Source organism: Nerophis ophidion, linkage group LG18 (genome assembly GCF_033978795.1).
Source record: "Nerophis ophidion isolate RoL-2023_Sa linkage group LG18, RoL_Noph_v1.0, whole genome shotgun sequence".
NCBI lineage: Eukaryota > Metazoa > Chordata > Actinopteri > Syngnathiformes > Syngnathidae > Nerophis > Nerophis ophidion.
Window position 1 is genome coordinate 14,632,373 of NC_084628.1, and position 26,206 is coordinate 14,658,578.

The 26,206-nt window shown below is 41.7% G+C and overlaps 1 protein-coding gene across 2 annotated transcripts in view; it reads left to right on the forward strand.

Moving 5' to 3' along the window:
* Positions 1–26,206, forward strand: part of robo2 (roundabout, axon guidance receptor, homolog 2 (Drosophila)) — a 1,004,723-nt gene that overhangs the window by 108,310 nt on the left and 870,207 nt on the right. The window contains exon 4 of one of the 2 annotated variants that reach the window (XM_061877321.1): positions 7,482–7,634. Coding sequence is in view for 1 of the 2 variants with exons in the window: in XM_061877317.1 (XP_061733301.1) it covers positions 8,036–8,159 (124 nt within the window). In the remaining variant the exon portion in view is untranslated. Of the gene's footprint in view, positions 1–7,481; positions 7,635–7,704; positions 8,160–26,206 lie in introns of those variants that run through there. The other variant, XM_061877317.1, reaches the window with a different exon arrangement.

Here is a 26,206-nt window from a genome sequence, read left to right on the forward strand (position 1 = left end):
GAGAACATCAACGATAAAGTCCGCAACTTTTGGCCGCTAATAGAAAAGCCTTGCCTTTACCGGAAGTATGTGCGCGTGACGTCACGAGTTGCAGGGCTCCACACATAATCACATTGTTTTCAATGGGAGCCACCAGCGGTAAGAGCAATTCGGATCGAAAATTCGACAATTTCCTCATTAATTTGAGCGAGGATGAAAGATTTGTGAATTAGGATATTGATAGTGAAGGAATAGAAAAAACAAACAAAAAAAAAACGACGGCAGTGTGAGCATTTCAGATGTAATTAGACACATTTAATAGGATAATTCGGGAAGATCCCTTATCTGCTTATTGTTTTAATAGTGTTTTAGTGAGATTTTAAAGATTGTAAAGGCATACTTCGAGGTCGGATGGCTGCGGTGAACACGAAGTGTCTCAGAGAGAAGCCGAGGAGCGAAGCTCATAGCTGCCGCTGCTGCAGAACGACGAATAATCCAATGATTTCTCCGGTAAGATATATATCACAATTTCCCCATCCAAAAACATGCTGGTTGACGTAGAGAAAACATTTTCGCTTGACTGCTCCGCTTCACAACAAACAAAGAAACACCGGCTGTGTCTCGGTGCTAAAGACAGCTGTAATCCACCGCTTTCCACCAACAGCATTGTTCTTTATAGTCTCCATTATTAAATGAACAAATTCAGCAACACAGATGTCCAAAATACTGTGTAATTATGTGGTTAAAGCAGACGACTTTTAGCTGCGAGTGGTGCAGCTGCTAATATTTCCTGACAGTCCGTGACGTCACACGTACGCATCATCATTCCGCGACGTTTTCAACAAGAAACTCGCAAGAAATTTAAAATTGCAATTTAGTAAACTAAAAAGGCCGTATTGGCATGTGTTGCAATGTTAATATTTCATCATTGATACATAAACTATCAGACTGTGTGGTCGGTAGTAGTGGGTTTCAGTAGGCCTTCAAGTAAAGTTCTGAATGTCATTAAAACAGTTAGCTCCATCTTTTGACACTTCTTCCACTCCTGTCCTTGCATTTTACAGCAAAGATGGCGGGGAGAAGACGCTGTCGAAGGTGAGCCATGTAAATAAGACCGCCAACAAAATGATGCATCCGAAAGCGACCGTCAGAAAGCTACTTGAAGATGATCTGTAAAACATAATCGAAGCGACATTTCGACCAAAGAACCGCCATTACATGTTATGTAGACCAGTGGTTCTCAAATGGGGGTACGCATACCCCTGGGGGTACTTGAAGGTATGCCAAGGGGTAAGTGAGATTTAAAAAAAAAATATTCTAAAAATAGCAACAATTCAAAAATCATTCATAAATATATTTATTGAATAATACTTCAACAAAATATGAATGTAAGTTCATAAACTGTGAAAAGAAAATACAACATTATTCAATATACAATATTCAGTGTTGACAGCTATATTTTTTTTGTGGACATGTTCTATAAATATTTATGTTAAAGATTTCTTTTTTTGTGAAGAAATCTTTAGAATTAAGTTCATGAATCCAGATAGATCTATATTACAATCCTCAAAGAGGGCACTTTAAGTTGATGATTACTTCTATGTGTAGAAATCGTATTTATAATTGAATCACTTGTTTTTAGTTATTTTTTATATCTTTATTTACAAATAGTTTAAGAAAGACCACTAAAAATAAGCAATATTTTGAACTGTTATACAATTTAATAAATCAGAAACTGATGACATAGTGCTGTATTTTACTTCTTAATCTCTTTTTTTTCAACCAAAAATGCTTTGTTCTGATTAGTGGGTACTTGAATTAAAAAAATGTTCACAGGGGGTACATCACTGATAAAAGGTTGAAAACCACTGATGTAGACCAGAAGAAAGTGTTTTCCATTAAAAAAAAAAGATGACTCCTTGAATGCGACCTATAATCCGGTGCGCCTTATATATGAAAAAAAAGATCAAAAATAGACTATTCTTTGGCAGTGTGCCTTATGATCCAGTGCGCCCTAGGGTCTGGAAAATACAGTATTACTAAGAAAATTAATTCAGCACCCTTTGTACCAATTCCAGTGTGATAGAAATTTAAACATAGTGTTTTTTTTCCCTTTTTTAAATAGGTCAAACCTGCTTCCTGATCCCTTTTGGTTTTTCCTTTTCACTTGACTGAAAGCAACATCTCAAAAACAGTCCCTCGTGCCACAAAGCCATGATTGCAAACTAAATGTTAGACATTTTGTAAAGTGGTTTAGAATTCATTTTGAAAAAAAAATGCACCGTCTTTAAGTTACATGCTTGGAGTTTGACATGAGTGCTTTTGGGGGATTTATTGGCCTGTCACTGTGTTGCAATTTGAAGCGACTTCTGTACTCCTTGACACTTCATTTTTAAAGTGGAAAACAAAACATAGAGTAACTCTTTCTGTCCATATAATGAAGGTGTGCACATGGAGTTACTTACCATCACTGACAGTGTAACAAGCTATCAGCGTCCTTAATAACGATGCTTTTTCTACCAACAGATGTTCCTGTTAGATTCTTGGAGAAAATAGACATCTCTTCTGCACGCGGAAAGATTAATTGTGCGCTTGCTGATTGTTATTAGCAAAAAGGCGGAGAGCGTGACGGAACGGGGAAATCATGTGGGCAGGTAGAAAATGAGCAAGGATCGCGTGTGAATGTTAATTTGGGCCGTGCGTGTACAATTATGGACTCAGAAAGCGGTAATTAGGACGTTAGATCCTGGGTGTTGGTGCCTGCTCAAGCCACCCACATGTGTAGTGCCTGTTATATGAACTTGTAGAGCTGAGCTCCCAGGTTATGAGGCTTTGCTGACAAAGTGTGGGCACACGCTCCATTAAAAACACATTCCACATGCAACCATTAAAAAATAATAAGGATTTGAATAGTAATAAAAAGTTAGTTCCTTCTGAGGCCAACATTTTGAGCCAAAGTGTATTTTAAAATCACAGTTGATGCATGGTGTTTTGAAAAGGTGATACTTTGGTTTGCTGAACCTTCAAGTTTATACTTGCAGCGGCTTTCAAGTGGAGAGGGTTTTGTTTGATTTTAACCAAAGCATAACCTCGACTTTAAACTTCATCAAGGTTTTTTGGGGGGTTTGAGTTGATGGGAAAAAATTAAATACTTTTTTGATGTTATGTCATATTGTCTGTGCTTGAGGACCATTTTAATGCAATACGCTGTCTAGAACTACGGCCCCCGCACCGGATCCGGTCTACTCGCGCCCACAGTCTGGCCCGCGAGAAGTACCAATTAAAAACAATATGTATGTAAACTACAGGCCAAAAGTTTGGACACAGCTTCTCCTCATTCATTGCATTTTATTTATTTTCATGACTATTGACATTGTAGATTGTCACTGAAGGCATCAAAACTATAAACGAGCACATGTGGAGTTATGGTATGTGCTTAACAAAAAAAGGTGAAATAACTTAAAACATGTTTTAAATTCTAATTTCTTCAAAATAGCCACCCTGTGCTCTGATTACTGCTTTGCACACTCTTGGCATTCTCTCGATGAGCTTCAAGCACACCTGTGAAGTGAAAACAATTTCAGGTGACCACCTCTTGAAGCTCATCGAGAGAGTGCCACGAGTGTGCGAAAAAGTCATCAGAGCAAAGGGAGGCTATTTCGAAGAAACTTGAATATAAAACATGTATTCAGTTATTTCACCTTTTTTGTTAAGTGCATAACTCCACATGTGTTCATTCATAGTTTTGATGCCTTCAGTGACAATCTACAGTGTAAATAGTCATGAAAATAAAGAAAACACATTGAATGACAAGGTGTGTCCAAACTTTTGGCCTGTACTGTATGTATATTTTAGTTCCTATTTTTTAAAATCTTTCCTGTTCAGCTTGCCAGGTTATTCATATTTCTGATATAAAGTTAAGTTAAAGTACCACACACACAATAGGTGTGGTGGAATTACTCTCTGCATTTGACCCATCTCCTTGTACCACCCCCTGTAAGGTGAGGGGAGCAGTGAGCAACAGCGGTGGCATTTTGGTGATATAACCCCCACTTCCAACCCCTGATGCTGAGTGCCAAGCAGGGAGGTAATGGGTCCCATTTTAATAGTCTTTGGTATAACTCGTATATAGATGCTTTGTAGAGCGTATTGAGCTGCGTGTTAGAAATTGCAAGTCAATCGGACTAACTGGATTTAGCAACAGCGCCACATTGTGGTGTATTTGTCAGACAATAAAAAAGCAGGCAACAGCATGGGTGCATGATCTGCCAAATTGTCCACCTTTTGTTTGCAGAATGAGCTTACACAAACAGATATACCTTTGTTTATTTATTTTACGCTTACTACACTCTTCGCTTGACACCATTTACAATAGGACAATTTGTGGGAAATTTGCAGAAATTTGAGATTGACCAGCATCGTCGTCAATGGAGGTCCCTCTGAAGGTCCAACTCAGGTTCAAAATTAACATTGCAGGGAGTTTAAAACATACTGTGGAAGTCGCTTGCTGTCGTTGTGCGGATTCCATGGACCACTCAGGAAGGACATTGCTTAGCAGGTTTGACTCTTGTTTATTCTTTCAATAACACAAGCTTGTCTGCGGTTGGGTCGCTTTTCAGCTCCTTCTCTCCTGCTCCCTCCTCGCTCTCTTTGTCGCTGTCTTCACCTTGCTCTCTGTCGCTCACGGTACTCAGGTTCTCCAGCCACTGCTGTGGACTCTCCAACCCCTTCTGCCCCGATCTCTCCTCCTTCTCCCCTTTTATACAGTGTGAGGCGATATGTTGATCGTTTCCCTGTGTGCGAGCCACGCACCTGATCTCGCTCGTAGCGTCGCTCCCGGCACGCCCCGCCTCTCCGCTCAGCCGCATTCTCCGCCTCCTTGCCGCCATCTTGGGCAGGGCTTCAGCGTGCCCTGCCCCGCTGCTCGTTCGCCGGTTCCGCCTTTCTACACATGCATTACATTTTTTTTTGGAAATGGATGATCAATGTTGTCTTTTCTGACTTAAAAATGTTGTTACAATTTTAGATACTTGAGCTAAATTATCTCAAAGCGTCGAATCATAAGGTTGATGCTTTTGGGCGTGTGTTTGCACGCAGTTTTTGGATGCCTCTGTTGGCGGGATTTTGCAGACTGGCTACGTTCTGATGTCACAGCGAGGTGGATGTACTTATATGAACATTAGGTCACGTTTTAGTGGAGCTTCTCCCTACTCAGTGGCCTAGTTGTTAGAGTGTCCGCCCTGGGATCGGTAGGTTGGGAGTTCAAACCCCGGCCGAGTCATACCAAAGACTATAAAAAAATGGGACCCATTTGGCACTCAGCATCAAGGGTTGGAATTGGGGGTTAAATCACCAAAAATGATTCCCGGGCGCGGCACCGCTGTTGCCCACTGCTCCCCTCACCTCCCAGGGGGTGATCAAGGGTGATGGTCAAATGCAGAGGACACATTTCACCACACCTAGTGTGTGTGTGACAATCATTGGTACTTTAACTTTAAGTCTTCTTGATGACTATGGGGAAACGAAAAAGGTTGAATAAAGTAATATTTTCATTAAGTCGTGGCATGTGCATGTTTCATTTAGTGCTTCTCAAAAATGTTCTGTTACGACCCCCTTCAGGAAGACATTTTGTTCGTCCCCACTCTCAGCCGCTACCATAAATGGTAAATGGGTAATACTTGTATCGCTCTTTTCTACCTTCAAGGTACTCAAAGCGCTTTGCCATTATTTCCACATTCACACACACTGATGGCGGGAGCTGCCATGCAAGGCGCTAACCAGGACCCATCAGGAGCAAGGGTGAAGTGTCTTGCTCAAGGACAAAACGGACGTGACAAGGTCGGTAGAAGGTGTATATTTAACCAGGAACCCTCAGGTTGCTGTCACGACCACTCTCCCAACTAAGCCACGTCGTCTATATAGATAGTATTATTTGTCCGTTTAATTATTTTAAATACACCTCTGCTTGAAGGCCTACTGAAACCCACTACTACCGACCACGCAGTCTGATAGTTTATATATCAATGATGAAATATTAACATTGCAACACATGCCAATACGGCCTTTTTAGTTTACTAAATTACAATTTTAAATTTCCCGCCAGTTTCTTGTTGAAAACGTCGCGGAATGATGACGCGTACGCGTGACGTCACGGACTGTCAGGAAATATTAGCGCTGCACCACTAGCGGCTAAAATTCATCTGCTTTAATCGCACAATCACACAGTATTTTGGACATCTGTGTTGCTGAATCTTTTGCAATCTGTTCATTTAATAATGGAGACTATAAAGAACAATGCTGTTGGTGGAAATCGGTGGATTGCAGCTGTCTTTAGCACTGAGACACAGCCGGTGTTTCTTTGTTTGTTGTGAAGCGGAGCGGTCAAGCGAACATGTTTTCTCTACGTCAACCAGCATGTTTTTGGATGGGGAAATTGTGAGATATATCTTACCGGAGACATCAGTGGATTATTCGTCGTCCTGCAGCAGCTGTCAAAAAAGGCAGCTGTGAGCTTGGCTCCTCGGCTTCTCTCCGAGACACTGCGTGTTCACCGCAGCCATCCGACCTCGAGGTATGCCTTTACAATCTTTAAAATTTCACTAAAACACTATTAAAACAATAAGCAGATAAGGGATCTTCCAGAATTATCCTAGTAAATGTGTCTAATTACATCTGAAACTGGTTTAAATGTAACTTAGATATTGGGTTTCACTATGTAAAGCGCATTGAGTCATTAGAGAAAAGCGCTATATGTATATATATATATATAATTCACTTCAAACGCTCACAACGCCGCCGCCCAGAGCCGTCCCTTTTTTTTTTTTTTTCTAGTCCTTCATTATCAATATCCTAATTCACGAATCTTTCATCCTTGCTCAAATTAATGGGGAAATTGTCGCTTTCTCGGTCCGAATTGCTCTTACTGCTGGTGGCTCCCATTATAAACAATGTGAATATGTGTGGAGCTCTGCAACTCGTGACGGCACGCGCACATACTTCCGGTAAAGGCAGGGCTTTTCTATTAGTGACCAAAAACTGCTAACTTTATCATCGATGTTCTCTACTAAATCCTTTCAGCAAAAATATTGGAATATTGCGAAATGATCAAGTATGACACATAGAATGGACCTGCTATTCCCGTTTGAATAAGAACATCTAATTTCAGTAAGCTAAGGTAAACAAAAGTGCATCAATTTGCCTGAAAAAAAAACACATCTTATTTAAATTATAAAACATTTTTTTGACTAATTTGAGCTATTTGATACTTACAAATAATATTAAATAAACTCGAGTACCGGACTAGTGGCCAGTTTGGGGAACCCTCATTTAAACACTCGTGCCTCCCACTATCCCTACAAAGCGAGCCAGTTTGTCTCTTTGGCTTATCCTTCTTACCCCCAGTTAGGCTTAATCCTTTACATCGCCAGGGGGGGTGATGCAATTGATATGTCACACTTTTGCCAGTCAAGGTTGTTAAAACAAGCTTTTCTTTCCCTCCCCAGTGTTTACCTCACATCATCACTTCTCGTTCCTGGAGTGCAGAAAGGTGGCCGCTGCTTCTACCAGAGTGCTGAGGAATGAATTTCCTCTGAAACACTGATTGAGCGAGGGGAGGAAATATTCCAGCTTCAGCAGCGGCGTCGGCATCAACGGCGGTAAGCGACGGCGTGGTGGAAAGAGAGGGAGTGTGTGTGTGTGTGAGAGAGAGAGAGAGCGGCGAGTTCCAATGCACTGTGCTGAGCGTATCTGAGTCGTCGCGTGGCAAGCCGTACGCTCCCCGTTCCCACTTCCCCTAAGCTCAGGCGGGGCTGAGCTCCACAGCAGGCAGGGATGAAGCTTCGCCCCGAGCACCAGCGTCAGTGAAGCGGGCCGGTGGGCATCACGCAGCAGCAGCATCAGCATCAGCATGGTCGCGCTGGAGACCCACTGCTGACACCCAGCGTGACGGATGACAGCCCACGAGAGGCTTTCCGCGCGCCACAGCCGCCGCCACCACCCTCCAGGAGGAAGCACGGCCATGTGAGAGGAGCGACTTGGCCGCCAGAAACTCTTGGACATGTTTTCCAGGGCAAAGTCTGGATTTCTTTCTACGTTTGAACTTATTTTGTTTCTCGCCGCGCTGTCCGGCTGCCCGCAACCCACCTGCCTGGCACGGACTAAGGGGAGATGGAACAAGGGAGGTAAGAGACCATAACATTGGAATGTTTCTGACTGGCGTTGCTCTCTTGGCACTTTTGGATGACCGCTGATGTCATGCACTGTGATTTAAGTCAACTCTTTCTGTACTTCGGCAACTTGTGAAGCATCTCCATGCACGATGAAGTAACCCCCGTCATAGTTTCACTTAGTTTAGTCCACCTGGTTCTTCTCATAGTTCAAAGGCTAAGATCACCAGTGGAGTCTTAATGACTCAGCCACGCTCCTCCGTAGGAGCGGTCCTCGTCTCTCTGTAGAATTTAATCCCCTTTGTCGGATTAAAGTAACCTCGAATCTCGGTGCTGCTGCTCCGCAAGAAGGCAGCGTTGTCGCCTGCTGGCATGGTGAGCCCCCCTCAGTGGGACGCTGGGTGTCTTCAAAGAAGCATAGTCACCACCAGTTAATGATTTTTTTTGGGGTCCAAACGCTCTACACCTCTTAGATCAGTGGTTCTTAACCTTGTTGTAGGTACCGAACCCCTCCATTTTTTAATGCGCATTCACCGAACCCTTTTTTAGTGAAAAATAAAAAGTTTTTTTTTTCAAATTCAAGACAAAGTTATATGTTTTTGGTAACACTTCAGTATGGGGAACTTATTCTAAGTAAGAAATACTTAATTTAGAGTCATTTGGACACTATGGGAACATATTCTAAGTAATAAAGACCTAATTTGGAGTTATTTGGCTAGGGTTAGAGGGTTAGGGTTATAATGCCGAGTAAGGCATTAATAAGTACTTAATAATGACTGGTTAAGAGCCAATATGTTACTAATTTGCATGTTAATAAGCAACTAATTAATGGTGAATATGTTTCCCATACTAATGTTTTACCATGTTTTTTTTTTACTGGTGCACAAAATGAACCGTGCATGAACATCACCTTGTTCGAACAACAACACCAACTCAAAACATCCATCATCTTCCGCTTATCCGAGGTCGGGTCGCGGGGGCAGCAGCCTAAGCAGGGAAGCCCAGACTTCCCTCTCCCCAGCCACTTCGTCCAGCCGGGAGACATAGTCTTCCCAACGTGTCCTGGGTCTTCCCCGTGGCCTCCTACCGGTTGGACGTGCCCTAAACACCTCCCTAGGGAGGCGTTCAGGTGGCATCCTGACCAGATACCCGAGCTACCTCATCTGGCTCCTCTCAATGTTGAGGAGCAGCGGTTTTACTTTGAGTTCCTCCCGGATGGCAGAGCTTCTCACCCTATCTCTAAGGGAGAGCCCCGCCACCCTCATTTCGGCCGCTTGTACCCGTGATCTTATCCTTTCGGTCATGACCCAAAGCTCATGACCATAGGTGAGGATGGGAACGTAGATCGACCGGTAAATTGAGAGCTTTGCCTTCCGGTTCAGCTCCTTCTTCACCACAACGGATCGATACAACGTCCGCATTACTGAAGACGCCGCACCGATCCGCCTGTCGATCTCACGATCCACTCTTCCCCCACTCGTGAACAAGACTCTTAGGTATGTTGAACTCCTCCACTTGGGGCAGGGTCTCCTCCCCAACCCGGAGATGGCACTCCACCCTTTTCCGGTAAAAAACAAATTAATAATTTTAATTTTGAATTATTAATTTGCTAAACAAATTACACACCTGCAAATCAGTCAGCTGTTGCCGTATCCATAATACGCCTATAGGGAGAAGTTTGTATTTACACGATGAGTTCGGTGTGTTTTGACCTCCACCGAACCCCTGAGGCCGACTCACCGAACCCCTCTGATTCGATCGAACCCAGGTTAAGAACCACTGTCTTAGATGTTTCACTGAAGTTCAGCCCTTAATGAGACGACTGTTATATGCGCCGCAGTGTTGCTTTCATGAAGGAAATTTCCTTTTCATGTCCACTTTTTCCTCCCACTTTGTGTTCATATGCTGCATTAATTGTCATAATTAGCATAAGAAGTGGGTCACGCAAACAATCAATGAGACGGAGGCCATTCACACAAAAAGAGCTGAAAATGAAGTTTGTGTGTGTCGGATTAGCTATGAATTATCAGGCAATTATAAGCGATGATGGATGGAAGTGTTTGGGACAACAAATGAATCCAAAGCAAGGGCAAAAGCAGTCGCAGTGTGAACTTGCAGCTACTGTGTTCCTGGCCTCTGGTGAAATAGAGGGCAGTGACCCCCACCAGCGTGACCACATTATATGTTGTCACACCTTACTCGGAATTCATCTCCCTCCATTGTTTTTCTGCTTTTTATTTTTTCTTGGATGCTTGTTATCTACTAAGGCTGAGTTTACACTTGTGGTTACGGCACTTTGGTGTAGTTGGCTTAGGTTGCCGGGGGGACTAGATGGCACCAATTTATTTGCATAATTGGCCGTGACACATGTGCATGTCGTTTTTGTGGAAGCTGAGGGAGAGACAAAAAAATCAGCTCCAAACATCACAAGTAAAACATATGAAATGTAAATTAACTTGATTTTTTTGCTTCTTTTTTTATATTTTTTTATGAGCTTGGGCGAACAGGTAGCACCAAATCTATCTGTGGTGTGCCGCCACAAATAAATGCATTGGAAATACATAGGAAATGATTATATATTTATATTTATTCCTATGATATCTCTCTGTTTATAATGTATATTTTCTGTTGGATCTACTCTCTATGTTACGCTCCCTTTTTTTTTGCTGCAGCTGTTACATATACTGTAATATTGTACCATATTTTTCGTACTATAAATCGCAGTTTTTTCAAGGACGGCGTGGCACAGTGGTAGAGTGGCCGTGCGCAACCCGAGGGTCGCTGGTTCAATCCCCACCTAGTACCAACCTCGTCACGTCCGTTGTGTCCTGAGCAAGACACTTCACCCTTGCTCCTGATGGGTGCTGGTTAGCGCCTTGCATGGCAGCTCCCTCCATCAGTGTGTGAATGTGTGTGTGAATGGGTGAATGTGGAAGTAGTGTCAAAGCGCTTTGAGTACCTTGAAGGTAGAAAAGCGCTATACAAGTACAACCCATTTATCATTTATTTATCATTTATTTTTTTCATAGTTTGGCCGGGGGTGCGATATAGAATCCGAAGCGACTTATGTGGGAAATTATTAACACATTACCGTAAAATATCAGATAATATTATTTATCTCATTCACGGAAGAGACGAAGAAAATGTCAGCGGTAACATATAAAAACTGAGAAGGGCTGAACAAAAATGGCACCGAAAAGGAAATCATGTGCTGCAGATTACACAATATCAAAAAATATGATTTCTCTCATTCGCGGAAGAGACGAAGAAAATGTCAATAATCGTCACACACACGTCAACCAATAAGAATTCGGCGGGGAGGGTCATGGCAGAACTGAATTGTGGGTCATGGGATGCTAACTGCTATATGCTACTGCCGTAGCTATTAAAATTAATCATTTCATCGTTGGCGGTAACCTATAAAAACTGAGAAGGGCTGAACAAAAATGGTACCAAAAAGGAGATCATGAACTGCAGATTACAAGCTGGACGTTCTGAAATATGTAGCAGAAAACGAAAAGAGGAAGCGGCGCATACCTTTGGAGTTGGTAGAGTTGTTTAGAAGCGACATCGAGGAAGAAGATTTCATCGGATTTATCGATTAGGAGTGACAGATTGTTTGGTAAACGTATAGCATGTTCTATATGTTATAGTTATTTGAAGTACTCTTACCATAATATGTTACGTTAACATACCAGGCACCTTCTCAGTTGGTCGTTTATGCGTCATATAACGTACACTTATTCAGCCTGTTGTTCACTATTCTTTATTTATTTTAAATTGCCTTTCAAATGTCTATTCTTGGTGTTGGATTTTATCAAATAAATTTCCCCCCAAAATGCGACTTATACTCCAGTGTGACGTATGTATGTTTTTTTTCCTTTCTTTATCATGCATTTTCGGCCGGTGCTACGTATACTCCGGAGCGACTTATAACCCGAAAAATACGGTTCATGTATTTATTATATAACAATATAATATAATATATCAGAATATATAACATACTGTATATATAATATATAAATATTACTTATGTTACATTTTATATTGTTACTATGGTACATTTTACTCTATTTAAGACTTGCATTGTTCTTTCCATCCTTACCCTTTCTATCCTTTGTAACTGAGCTTCTGTGCAGAACAATTTCCCTTTTGGAGCGATACAGTTAGTCTAATTCGAAGATGGGACTGTGCAGTAAAGTCTCTTGTTTATCTGCTCTGAAGTTCCAAGCCTGACCGTGGTAAATCATTTCCCGCGAAGCAGGGTTATTTATTAATAAATTGAACAATTTCATAGTCTGAGCATAACACAATTGTTCATGACCTTCAAAACACATTTTTTTGTTTGTTTGTTTGTTTGTTTTTTTCACTATATTAAGGGCTATCTATACATGAAAAACACCCATATAGTCACCTTTAAACAAATTTTACCCAATATTGTAGCCTTGAGTGTGCTCTACAGTAGATTACAGTACACACCAGTAACCACCAAGCGTCATCGCAATGGCCGTCTCCCGGCCACTATAACACGTCCACTACTTGAACATACTCTGTCACACGGTGTGATTCTTTTAAGTTAGTATTGGGCTTTCATGTGCTGAAGTTAGTTTTTCTGTCGGAACTTGACAGTCAGAGCTACAACCATTAGCCGTGCTGTTAGCATTCCGCGAGTTTGCACTGCGCGTTGTTACTACTCTTTGCTCATGCCAAAGGCTCACTAAAGTCATGTGGAGCTGATGATGTCAAAAACGGAAGTGCATCAGTAGAGTTCATCTCCACTTGGCATTGCCTGGAAAACCGTTGAGAGCTGATAACATTAAAGGCCTACTGAAACCCACTACTACCCACCACGCAGTCTGATAGTTTATATATCAATGATGAAATATTAACATTGCAACACATGCCAATACGGCCTTTTTAGTTTACTAAATTACAATTTTAAATTTCCCGCGGAGTTTCTTGTTGAAAATGTTGCGGAATGATGACGCGAATGATGACACGTGTTTGTGACGTCTCGGGTTGTAGCGGACATATTAGCCCAGCACCACTTTTTCATCGCATAACTACATGGTATTTTGGACATCTGTGTTGCTGAATCTTTTGCAATTTGTTCAATTAATAATGGAGACTATAAAGAAGAATGCTGTTGGTGGAAAGCGGTGGATTGCAGCTGTCTTTAGCACCGAAACACAACTGGTGTTTCTTTGTTTGTTGTGAACTTTTAACACAGAGCGGTCAAGTGAGCATGTTTCTCTACGTCAAACAGCAAGTTTTTGGATGGGAAAATTGTCATATTAAGTCGGCTCTTACCGGAGACTTCAGTGCATTATGGGACCTCCTCCTGTAGCTGTCAAAAAGGCAGCTGTGATCTTGGCTCCTCGGCTTCTCTCAGGGACACTGGCGTTCACAGCAGCCCTCCGACTTTGAGGTATGACTTTATAATCTGACTAAAATGCTATTAACAGAATAAGCAGATAAGGGATTTTCCAGAAATATCCTAGTAAATGTGTTTAATAACATCTGAAACGCTCTCACTGCCACCGCCCGGAGCCCTCGCTTTTTTAAATTTTAGTTATTCACTCTAACTTTCCTCATCCACGAATCGTTCATCCTCACTCAAATTAATGGGGAAATTGTCGCTTTCTCGTTCCGTATAGCTCTTACTGCTGGAGGCTATGATTATAAACAATGTGAGGATGTGAGGAGCCTACAACCCGTGACGTCAAGCGCACATCGTCTGCTACTTCCGGTAAAGGCAAGGCTTTTTTATTAGCGACCAAAAGTTGCAAACTTTATCGTGGATGTTCTCTACTAAATCCTTTCAGCAAAAATATGGCAATATCGCAAAATGATCAAGTATGACACAAAGAATGGACCTGCTATCCCCGTTTAAATAAGAAAATCTCATTTCAGTAGGCCTTTAAGTGGCGGCCCGATGCCCATTTAGTTCTTGTATGTTTTGCGTTGTTTCTTTTGACATTGCTCACACCTAAGTAAGTAAGTACATTTTATTTATAAAGCGCTTTTCACAGATAAAATCACAAAGCGCTGTACAAAACATAGGTGAAGTAAAACAACATTTCATATAAAACAACAGGGGCAGCATCATAAAAAGGATACAAAGTGGATTAAAAATGATAGTTAAAAGGTGCATTGTCACAAGTGGTTGGTGACGAACCCCAAGATGCAGAGAAGTGCAGGAATACTTCATTTAATGTCCACAATAAAGGAAAACAAACAAACTAGGAACAGGAACCAGAAAACAGAAAAACTGGAAATAGCTAACAGCTAACAGGATCAATTCGAGCGCTGACAGGAATTAGAGACAACCACTGAGGAAAAACTAAAACATACCCAAACTGTCTGGGAGAAGCCTGACATGCATTAACTAAAAGCTTTACTAAAAAGAGACATTTTCAAATGTTTCTTAAAAGTTTCAACACAGTCAAGATCACGGAAGGACTGGTGCAAATTGTTCCAGAGTCTAGCAGCTCTTGCCTGGAATGCCTGGTCTCCACGGGTTTTAAAACGAGGTTTTGAGATCTTTAGAAGACCCTGGCCTGAAGATCGGAGGCTGTGCCCTGAGGAGTAAAGGCATAGCAAATCAGTGATGTACTGAAGGGCCCCACAATGCAACGCACGGAATGTCAGGACTAAAATCTTGAACTCAATGCGGATTTTATGTGGAAGCCAATGAAGACTGGATAGAACGGGGGTGATATGGGCTGTTCTAGGTGCACCGGTCAAAAGTCTTGCAGCCGCATTTTGTACCGTCTGAAGTCTCTTTAGTAGGGCTGCGATTCTTTGGGTGTCCCACGATTCGATTCAATATCGATTCTTGGGGTCTCGATTCGATTATATAACGATTTTTTTCAATTCAACGCGATCCTCGATTCAAAAACGATATTTTTCCGATTCAAAATGATTCTGTATTCATTCAATACATAGGATTTCAGCAGGATCTACCCCAGTCTGCTGACATGCTAGCAGAGTAGTAGATTTTTGTAAAAAGATTTTATAATTGTAAAGGACAATGTTTTATCAACTGATTGCAATAATGTAGATTTGTTTTAACTGTTAAACGAACGAAAAATATGACCTATTTTATCTTTGTGAAAACATTGGACACAGTGTGTTGTCAAGCTTATGAGATGCGATGCAAGTGTAAGCCACTGTGACACTATTCTTCTTTTTATTTTAATTTTTATAAATGTCTAATGATAATGTCAGTGAGGGATTTTTAATCACTGCTATGCTGAAATTATAACTAAAATTGATACTGTTGTTGATAACATTCATTTTTGTTTCATAACTTTTGGTTTGTTCTGTGTCGTGTTTGGGTCTCCTCTCAATTGCTCTGTTTATTGCAGTTCTGAGTGTTGCTGGGTCAGGTTTGGTTTTGGAATTGGATTGCATTGTTATGGTATTGTTGTGTATTGATTTGTTGGATTGATTAAAAAAATAAATAAAAAAATAAAATATACATGTACATTTTTTTAATCGATTTCTTTAAAAATGAGAATCGATTCTGAATCGCGCAACGTGAGAATCGCGTATCGTATTCAAAACAATTTTTTCCCACACCCCTACTCTTTAGCATTGACTTGTTTAAGAGAGTGAAAAGAGAATTGCAATAATCATTGCGAGACAAAATGAACGCGTGAATGATCATTTTGAGATCCAATTTTAAAAACAAATGTCTCACTTTAGAAATATTTCTGAGATGATAAGAACAATTTTTGGTCAGTTGATGACAGTGGCCCTCCAAAGACATTGACTGATCAAACACAACCCCGAGGTTTCTGAGGCTGCTCTTAACTCTCACCAATGCAGAGATGTGTTATTGATAGATGTAGTTAGCATTGTACCGCTTGGTGAATATCTTTATTGATCGCCAGAACATAATAATAGAAAATAAGAAATACTGCACTGTAATTGAACCCTTAATTCAGGCCCAAAATATTTAAAATTTGCTTAAAAATGTTTAAATAAAATGCATAATGTAGTGAAGCCTCAATTCTTGAAACACGATGTGTTGAACGACTGTATGCATAAAGTAAAGACTTGATTGGGAAGCTTTCACGACGTAACTCAAATAGCCCTAACCAAATTGTCATCTGCTGGGTTGAATATGTCGGTTATTTCTACCAGTTTAGATTTTATGAAAAGTTTCTAAAATATACTTTTAAGGAACACTATTGTCATTGACAAAGAGACTTCCGCACTGATAACATATTGAATGAATGAAATGAGTTTAATTCGGTCATATAATCAACCATTTTGTGTGATCAATTTAACAGTACAGATTATACATATTTAACAATCATACACATACACACACATACAAAGAAAATACAAATAATGACCGATAAGGCATAGACTGAAGCCAAGGCTTATATTTGCCTATCCTATACACTCACTGAAAATAAGATTACCTACAACATCAACGTTAAAAAAATCAATGGGAAATTTTATAATTTTCTATTATTTTGCCTTAACTACGAACTACATGTCTACAAACTCCTTACTGAGCTTGTTCCACCATTTAATTCCTAGAACTGAAATACATTTGTATTTTATATTCATTCCTACTTTACATATTTCAGAAATAAATTATGATTTTCTCCTCTAAATTTAAATAACCTAAGAATACAAGCCGGAAGGCTGTTGTTCTTTACTCAAAACATAATTTCCATCCATCCATTCATCCATTTCCTACCGCTTGTCCCTTTTGGAGTCGCGGGGGGTCGGTGGAGCCTATCACCACTGCATCCGGGCGGTGGGCGCGGTATAGCCTGGACAAGTCACAACCTCATCCCAGAAACATAATCTCCATTGTTTTTAAAAACACAATATCTGAAAATTTTAACACATATAAATTTCCATCCATCCATTTTCTACCGCTTGTCCGGTTCGGGGTCGCTGGAGCCTATCTCCGGTGCATTCGGGCAGAAGGCGGCGTACACCCTGGACAAGTTGCCACCTCATCACAAGGCCAACACAGATAGACAGACAACATTCACACTCTACTAGGGCCAATTTAGTGTTGCCAATCAACCTATTTCCAGGTGCATCTTTTTGGAAGTGGGAGGAAGCCGGAGTACCCGGAGGGAACCCACGCAGTCACGGGGAGAACTTGCAAACTCCACACAGAAAGATCCCGAGCCCGGGATTGAACCCAGGACAACTCAGGACCTTCGTATTGTGAGGCACATACACTAACCTCTGGTCCACCGTGCTGCCTCACATTAGAACTTAGAGATAAATACTATTTTCCTTTACATATTTGTAATTTCTGCAAGGTTTGTGCTCACATTGAAGCACTGCTTCGTGTATTCGGTGTGTGTGGAGCTAAGATTTGAGCTGAAATTAACTGAACCGCACCAGAGTTCCCTTGCAAGGAGGGGCCGTGACTTGTTCGGCGCACACTCGGGTTCGGATGATCACGTTTACACTTGACCCAACTAACCGTACTAGCATAGCAAACGCGTTCATTTTAGGGAAGCAAATGTGACAAGTGTGAATGCTCTGAATGTTTATCTTGCTATCTTTTAAACATTCTTTGTTTTCAGAGTGAAGAATCGTTCTGACTCAGTTTGAATTCCTATAATTTTTATTTTGGAAAACATTCCAAATAGCCACAGGGATTTATATGTTTTATTCTTTCTCATAAATTGCTTTCCGGATCACATCGTATCGTTTCTAAAAGCTGTGGAAAATCACAGCTGCTGGTCTACAAATAGATGGAGGCAATCAACTTATTTTTTACAAGAAGGAATCTGAACGCTTGAAAGGATTTGGTTGAGGCAATCATTTTGGTAGATGCAATCATTTTTGGTAGATACTGAAAGGTTGTTATTTAGGGAATGATGAGGGAACAATTTTCAATACTAGCAGCTAAATAAAAGACTGCAAAGTGTTTTGGCATATCAAATAATACATCCATGAATAAAGTGTTTTGTTTTGGGTTACCATCTGTGTTCACTTTGCAACACACCTTGTCTTTTCAGATTGTCTCACTGGCTATGCAGGTTGGGTCTTAGATTCTCCTCATATGCGTATTGCCCTCCTACAGGAAAAAGCAAGTAGCCCCTTGACTACCTGTTAGCCGGGCCGGGGAAATGGACTTGGTCGTATTGCGAGCCCACTCGCGCTGGACCTCTGAGAGTCTTTTATTGAACAGCCTGGCTTTGCTGAGGCAGGCAGGAACTTGTGCAGCAATAACAACTCTAAGTCCCCCCCCCCACATCTCAGTCTCTCCCACAGCTGGACATACTGTATGTGACACCTGGGATGGGAGTATCGGGTATGTATTAATATACTGAAAAGGAAGAGGAGGATTCACTGGTGTTGGCTGCCATGGATAGACACACCAAGTTGTATGCCACCGTTTGTTACTTTGTTTGGAGGATTGCTGAAAGTAATGGTTCAAATCTGGGTTGTACAAAACCCAAAACAGTGAAGCTGGCACGTTGTGTAATTCGTAAATAAAACCAGAAAACAATTATTTGCAAATCCTTTTCAACTTATACTCAATTGAATAGACAAGATATGTGATGTTGTAACTTTTTTTTGCAAATAATCATTAACTTAGAAAATAATGGCTGCAACCCAAGTTGGCACAGGAGCATTTTTACCACTGTGTTACATGGCCTTTCCTTTTAACAACACTCAGTAAACGTTTGGGAACTGAGGAGACCAAATTTTGAAGCTTTTTAGGTGGAATTCCTTCCCATCTTGCTTGATGTACAGCCCAGTGGTCGGGGGTGGATCGTGGGGGGCGTGGTTGGGGGCGTGGCTAAGAGTCAAACATTTTATATATATATATATATATATATATATATATATACACACATAAATAAATAAGATAAATACTTGAATTTCAGTGTTTATTTATTTACACATATACACGCACATAACACTCATCTACTCATTGTTGAGTTAAGGGTTGAAATGTCCATCTTTGTTCTATTATCCGTCACAATTTTTCTAACCACAGCTAGACTGTCTGGCAGAGAAAAAGTCTAGGAAAACTCCTAGCCATTATGGACAACACTTCCCACCCACTATACTCGGACCTTGTGGAGAGAATGAGCACGTTCAGTGGAAGGCTCAGACTCCCAAAATGTAACACGGAACGAACGACACAGGAGGGCCTTCATACCGACAGCCATCAGACTGTATAATGCATATGTTCCTTGACTGCACTTAAATGTAGAATAATTTATAGTATTCATATATTATATACATAATATATTATACATATTATATTATCTATTATTACCGTTGTTTATTGTGAGCGAATTGTGGTGCTGAATTAAATAAAGTACATTCTATTCTACATTATATTCTATTCTATGTACAGTAGATGGCAGTATTGTCCTGTTTAAGAGTGTCACAAGTTCACAACAGTGGAGCTTACGGCAGACAAACTGCTTTACGGTAGACGAAAATGTGACTGCTGTTGTTGTGTGTTATTACCGGGCTGGGAGGACTTTAATGAAACTGCTCAACAATAAACCCACATAAGAAACCAAGAACTCGCCCTCGATTATTCTACAGTTATAACGTCATTGGGCAGACACGCTCTTTATACTGTGGGAAAGCGAACATGAAAACAGATTGTCGACACGTCACTCAGGTCCGCTTGGAGCTGGAGGGGGCGTGGCCTCCAGCTCCGCCTGAATTCCAGGAGAAAAATTTGTCCCGGGAGGTTTTCGGGAGAGGCGCTGAATTTCGGGAGTCTCCCGGAAATTCCGGGAGGGTTGGCAAGTATGGCTTAGATGGCAGCATATGTTGTTCCAAAACCTGTATGTACCTTTCAGCATTAATGGTGCCTTCACAGATGTGTAAGTTACCCACGCTTTGGGCACTAATGCACCCCCATACCATCACAGATGCTGGCTTTTGAACTTTTGCGTCGATAACCGTCTGGATGGCTCGCTTCCCCTTTGATCCGGATGACACGATGTCTAATATTTCCAAAAACAATTTGAAATGTGGACTCGTCAGACCACAGAACACTTTTCCACTTTGCATCAGTCCATCTTAGATGATCTCAGGCCCAGAGAAACCGGCGGCGTTTCTGGATGTTGTTGATACATGGCGTTTGCTTTGCATAGTAGAGCTTTAACTTGCAGTTACAGATGTAGCGACAAACTCTATTTAGTGACGGTGGTTTTCTGAAGTGTTCCTGAGCCCATGTGGTGATATCCTTAGAGATTGATGTCGGTTTTTCATACAGTGCCGTCTGAGGAATCGAAGGTCACGATCATTCAATGTTGGTTTCTGGCCATGCCGCATACGTGGAGTGATTCAACAGATTCTCTGAACTTTTTGATGATATTATGGACCGTAGATGGTGAAATCCCTAAATTTCTTGCAATTGCACTTTGAGAAACGTTGTTCTTAAACTGTTTGACTATTTGCTCACGCAGTTGTGGACAAAGGGGTGTACCTCGCCCCATCCTTTCTTGTGAAACACTGAGCATGTTTTGGGAAGTTGTTTTTATACCTCACCATGGCACCCACCTGTTCCAATTAGCCTGCACACCTGTGGGATATTCCAAATAAGTGTTTGATGAGCATTCCTCAACTTTATCAGTATTTACCGCCACTTTCCCAACTTCTTTGTCACGTGTTGCTGGCATCAAATTCTAAACTTAATGATTATTTGCAAAAAAATAAAAAATAAAAAGAATGCGTGGGTTCCCTCCGGGTACTCCGGCTTCCTCCCACTTCCAAAGACATGCACCTGGGGATAGGATGATTGTCAACACTAAATTGGCCCTAGTGTGTGAATGTGAGTGTGAATGTTGTCTGTGTATCTGTGTTGGTCCTGTGATGAGGTGGCGACTTGTCCAGGGTGTACCCCGCCTTCCGCCCGATTTTACCTGAGATAGGCTCCAGCGCCCTCCACGACCCCGAAAGGGAATAAGCAGTAGAAAATGGATGGATGGATGGATGTTTATCAGTTTGAACATCTAATATGTTGTCTTTGTAGCATATTCAACTGAATATGGGTTGAAAATTATTTGCAAATCATTTTATTCCGTTTATATTTACATCTCACACAATTTCCCAACTCATATGGAAACGGGGTTTGTAATAAAGTCGATGATTATTAAGTTTTCAGGTTCTGTCATCTTGTCTGAATATACAAAACCCCCCACCCTGCAGTCCCGATGCACATAATTCCAGTTGGGTCCAGGGCGTAGCAGTGCAGTGGAGCTGGCCACAGGGGTTGAAATGCTCTACCAAAACTAATGAGGGCAGCAGCCTGACAGAAAAATGAAATTACTGTCTTTAGTTTTAATTAATTTGTTTTGACTCTTGTCTCGGGGTAGGTGGCGCATTGACGGCTGTTGTGGATGCAAGGCTAAAATCACTCACACTCCTGTGACGCTTTGCTGACACACCGTGACTGCTGTTTGTTTTGTGACACGTGAACACATTTGTGTGCTTTAAAACAAAACAAACAAAAAAAAAGCATAATTACAGGTTGACGAATGCTAACACTTCTGTCTTGTAATGTGCATGGGGAAAAAAGGCGAGAAAGATTTCCTACCTGAATCCAATTTGGCCAATTAGCCTTTGTTTGAGTGTCGCCGCACATGCTTCTCACACGTTGCACGCCTACACCCTTTTGAAAAATACATGTCTTGTTTAGCGGCTGGAAAGAGTGGGCGTTATTACATACAGTATACGGCGGTAACAGGATTGGTTTGTCGTGCAGTAGACGTCGGAGCGTTGGCGAGCTGCTATCACCACATATTCAAGGACGAAGGGAATGATTATGAATTATAATGTCTGAGTTGCCATGTTTGCCTGAATCGGTAGTTTTCAATCATTTCCTGAGGAGTCAGCCATTTTTTCCACGCCGCCCCTGAATTGAATAATTTTTAGATATTTGTTTATTTGTATGTGTCAAGCTAGTTGCTGATGAGTATTTTCTTATTAAACTTAAACATATTACATATCCTCATTACCAGCTGTATCAAGATGAACCCAAGGTGAATCCAAGGTCTATGTATACTTGCTCGGACTTCAACCCGACGGGAACGAAGTGAAACCCTGGAATGGACCGCAGAATAATGATCTCAGCGTCGGTGGTGGACAAAATGGAACACATTTTAGCGATACTACGGAGAAGAAAGAAGGCTGTTTTAGTAACACACTTAATGCGTGACTCAAGTAAGAGAGTTGGGTCGGAGAGAATACCGAGATTCTTTACCGAGTTGCTTTGTATAATCGTTTTGTTGTCAAATGTTATGGTGGTTTTATTAACTAGCAGGGCGGATAATGAGCATTTCAGTTTTCTTAGCGTTAACATGCAAAAAGTTGCTGGACATCCATTGTTTAATTTCATTATGACACACCTCCAGTTGACTATAATCTGCCGTGTTGGTCAGCTTTAGGGGCATGTAGAGTTGGGTGTCATCTAACACCTTGTTTGCGTATGATGTCACCTAGCGGCAGCATATAGATACTGATAAGTGCAGGACCAAGAATCGAACCCTGTGGAATTTCGCAAGTTACCTTAACATACTGTCAGTAAGATAGGAGTTAAACCAAGAAAAGCTGAAATCTTACATACCGATACGTGTTTTGATACATTCTAATAAAAGGTTATTAAGGACGGTATCAAAAGCAGGGCTAAGATCAAGTAGCAGCAACATGGATGATGCATCCGATACAGTGAAGTATTTGAACACCCTGCTTTTTGCAAGTTCTCCCACTTAGAAATCATTGAGGGGTCTGGAAATGTTCACGATTTTCACTGTATGAGAGATAACCTAAAAAGAAAAATCCAAAAATCACAACCAATGATTTTTTTAATAATTAATTTGTGTGATAAACTGAAAATAAGTATTTGAACACCAACATTAATATTTGGTAGAGTAGCCTTTGTTTGCAATTACAGAGGTCAAACGTTTCCTCTAGTTCTTCACAAGGTTTGCACAGACTGCAGGAGGGATTTTGGCCCACTCCTCCACACAGATCTTCTCTAGATAAGTCAGGTTTCTGGGCTGTCGCTGAGTAACACAGACATTCAGCTCCCTCCAAAGATTTTCAATTGGATTTAGGTCTGGAGACTGGCGAGGCCACTCCGGAACCTTGATATGGTTCTTACAAAGTCACTTTTTGGTTATCCTGGCTGTGTGCTTTGCCTCATTGTCATGTTGGAAGATCCAGCCACGACTCATCTTCAATGATCTGACTGAGAGAAGGAGGTTTTGGCCAAAATCTCACGATACATGGCTGTAGTCATCCTCTCCTTAATACTGTACAGTTGTCCTGTCCCCATGAGCAGAAAAACACCCCAAAAGCATGATGCTACCACCCCCATGCTTCACAGTAGGGATGGTTTTCTTGGAATGGTACGCATCATTCTTCTTCCTCCAAACACGTGTAGTGGAATTATGACCAAAAAGGTAAATTTTGGTCTCATCTGTCCACAAAACTTTCTCCCATGACTCCTCTGGATCATCCAAATGGTCATTGACAAACTTAAGACGGGCCTCAACATGTGCTGGTTTAAGCAGGGGAACCTTCCGTGCCATCCGTGATTTCAAACCGTGACGTCTTAGTGTATTACCAACAGTGACCATGGAAACAGTGGTCCCAGCTCTTTTCAGGTCATTGACCGAGTCCTGCCGTGTAGTCCTGGGCTGATTCCTCACCTTTCTTAGCATCATTGAGACCCCACCAAGTTATATCTTGCATGGGGCTCCACTCCCATTGAGATTGACCGTCATGTTTATCTTCTTCCATTTTCTAATGATTGCTCCAACAGTGTACGATCAGTGTCAGAGCTTGGTCCGCATTGCCGGCAGTAATTCGAACACATTTCAAGTGAGGGTTGGACTCCGCCAAGTCTGTCCTTTGTCACCGATTCTGTTCATAACTTTTATGGACAGAATTTCTAGGCGCAGTCAAGGCGTTGAGGGGTTCTGGTTTGGTAGCCGCAGGATTAGGTCTCTGCTTTTTGCAGATGATGTGGTCCTGATGGCTTCATCTGACCGGAATCTTCAGCTCTCGCTGGATCGGTTCGCAGCCGAGTGTGAAGCGACCGGAATGAGAATCAGCACCTCCAAGTCCGAGTCCATGGTTCTCGCCCGGAAAAGGGTGGAATGCCATCTCCGGGTTGGGGAGGAGACCCTGCCCCAAGTGGAGGAGTTCAAGTACCTAGGAGTCTTGTTCACGAGTGAGGGAAGAGTGGATCGTGAGATCGACAGGCGGATCGGTGCTGCGTCTTCAGTAATGCGGACGTTGTACCGATCCGTTGTGGTGAAGAGGGAGCTGAGCCGGTAGGCAAAGCTCTCAATTTACCGGTCGATCTACGTTCCCATCCTCACCTATGGTCATGAGCTTTGGGTCATGACCGAAAGGATAAGATCACGGGTACAAGCGGCCGAAATGAGTTTCCTCCGCCGTGTGGCGGGGCTCTCCCTTAGAGATAGGGTGAGAAGTTCTGCCATCTGGGAGGAACTCAAAGTAAAGCCGCTGCTCCTTCACATCGAGAGGAGCCAGATGAGGTGGTCCGGGCATCTGGTCAGGATGCCACCCGAACGCCTCCCTAGGGAGGTGTTTAGGGCACGACCAACCGGTAGGAGGCCACGGGGAAGACCCAGGACACGTTGGGGAGACTATGTCTCCCGGCTGGCCTGGGAACGCCTCGGGATCCCCCCCGGGAAGAGCTAGACGAAGTGGCTGGGGAGAGGGAAGTCTGGGTTTCCCTGCTTAGGCTGTAGCCCCCGCGACCCGACCTCGGATAAGCGCAAGATGATGGATGGATGGATGGATGCTCCAACAGTGGACCTTTTTTCACCAAGCTGCTTGGCAATTTCTCCAGAGCCCTTTCCATCCTTGTGGAGTTGTACAATTTTGTCTCTAGTGTCTTTGGACAGCTCTTTGCTCTTAGCCATGCTGAATGTTTGGGTTTTACTGATTGTATGGGGTCGACGGTTGCCTTTATGCATCTGATTCAGGATCATACAGGAGGAGGACTTTTAAAGGCGGATTAACAGGTCTTTGAGAGTCAGAATTCTAGCTGATAGACAGGTGTTCAAATACTAATATTCAATTGTTAAAAATCATAGATTGTGATTTCTGGATTTTTCTTTTTAGGTTATCTCTCATACAGTGGACATGCACCTTCCATGAACATTTCAGACCCCTCCATGATTTCTAAGTGGGAGAACTTGCAAAATAGCAGGGTGTTCAAATACTTATTTTCTTGACTGTACATCAGAGGTGTCAAACTCTATTTAGACGGGGGGCCACGTGCAGAAAAATCTACTCCCAAGTGGGCTGGACTGATAAAATCACAGCACGATAACTTAGAAATAAAGACAAAAATTCAGATTGTTTTCTTTGTTTAAAAATAGAACAAGCACATTCTGAAAATGTACAAATCATAATGTTGTTGTTTTTTTTTACACTTACATGTTGCGGTTAATAGTATTCTATCTTTATTTGTTGTTATTTATACTTTCTGAATAAATTATGTGATGATGTTCATCAGTCAAGTCAAAAATAAATATCAAAATAATATCAAAATCAGATTACAGGATGTTATTTATGTAGTTTGATCATTTTCCTCGACTGGTGCACAAACATCATGCGTTTTATTTGATTTTTTTTACATATGTAGCATTATCTACAAATATACAAACAACTGCTATTGCGACATCGAGGGGACACATTTAGAACAGCAGTCTCTTTCATCAAAAAATATTGTCTAATTTTTATACTTGGCAAACTCATCCCGTGGGCCGGATAAAACCTGTTTGCGGGCCTGATCCAACCCGTGTGCCGCACATTTGACTGCCCTGAGATAGATAGATAGATAGATAGATAAATAGATAGATAGATATGAATTGATTAACGTGGACCCCGACTTAAACAAGTTGAAAAACTTATTTGGGTGTTACCATTTAGTGGTCAATTGTACAGAATATGTACTGAACTGTGTAAACCAGGGGTCCCCAAACTTTTTGACCCGGGGGCCACATTTGGTTAAAATAATTTGGCCGGGGGTCGGGCTGTTTATTTATATA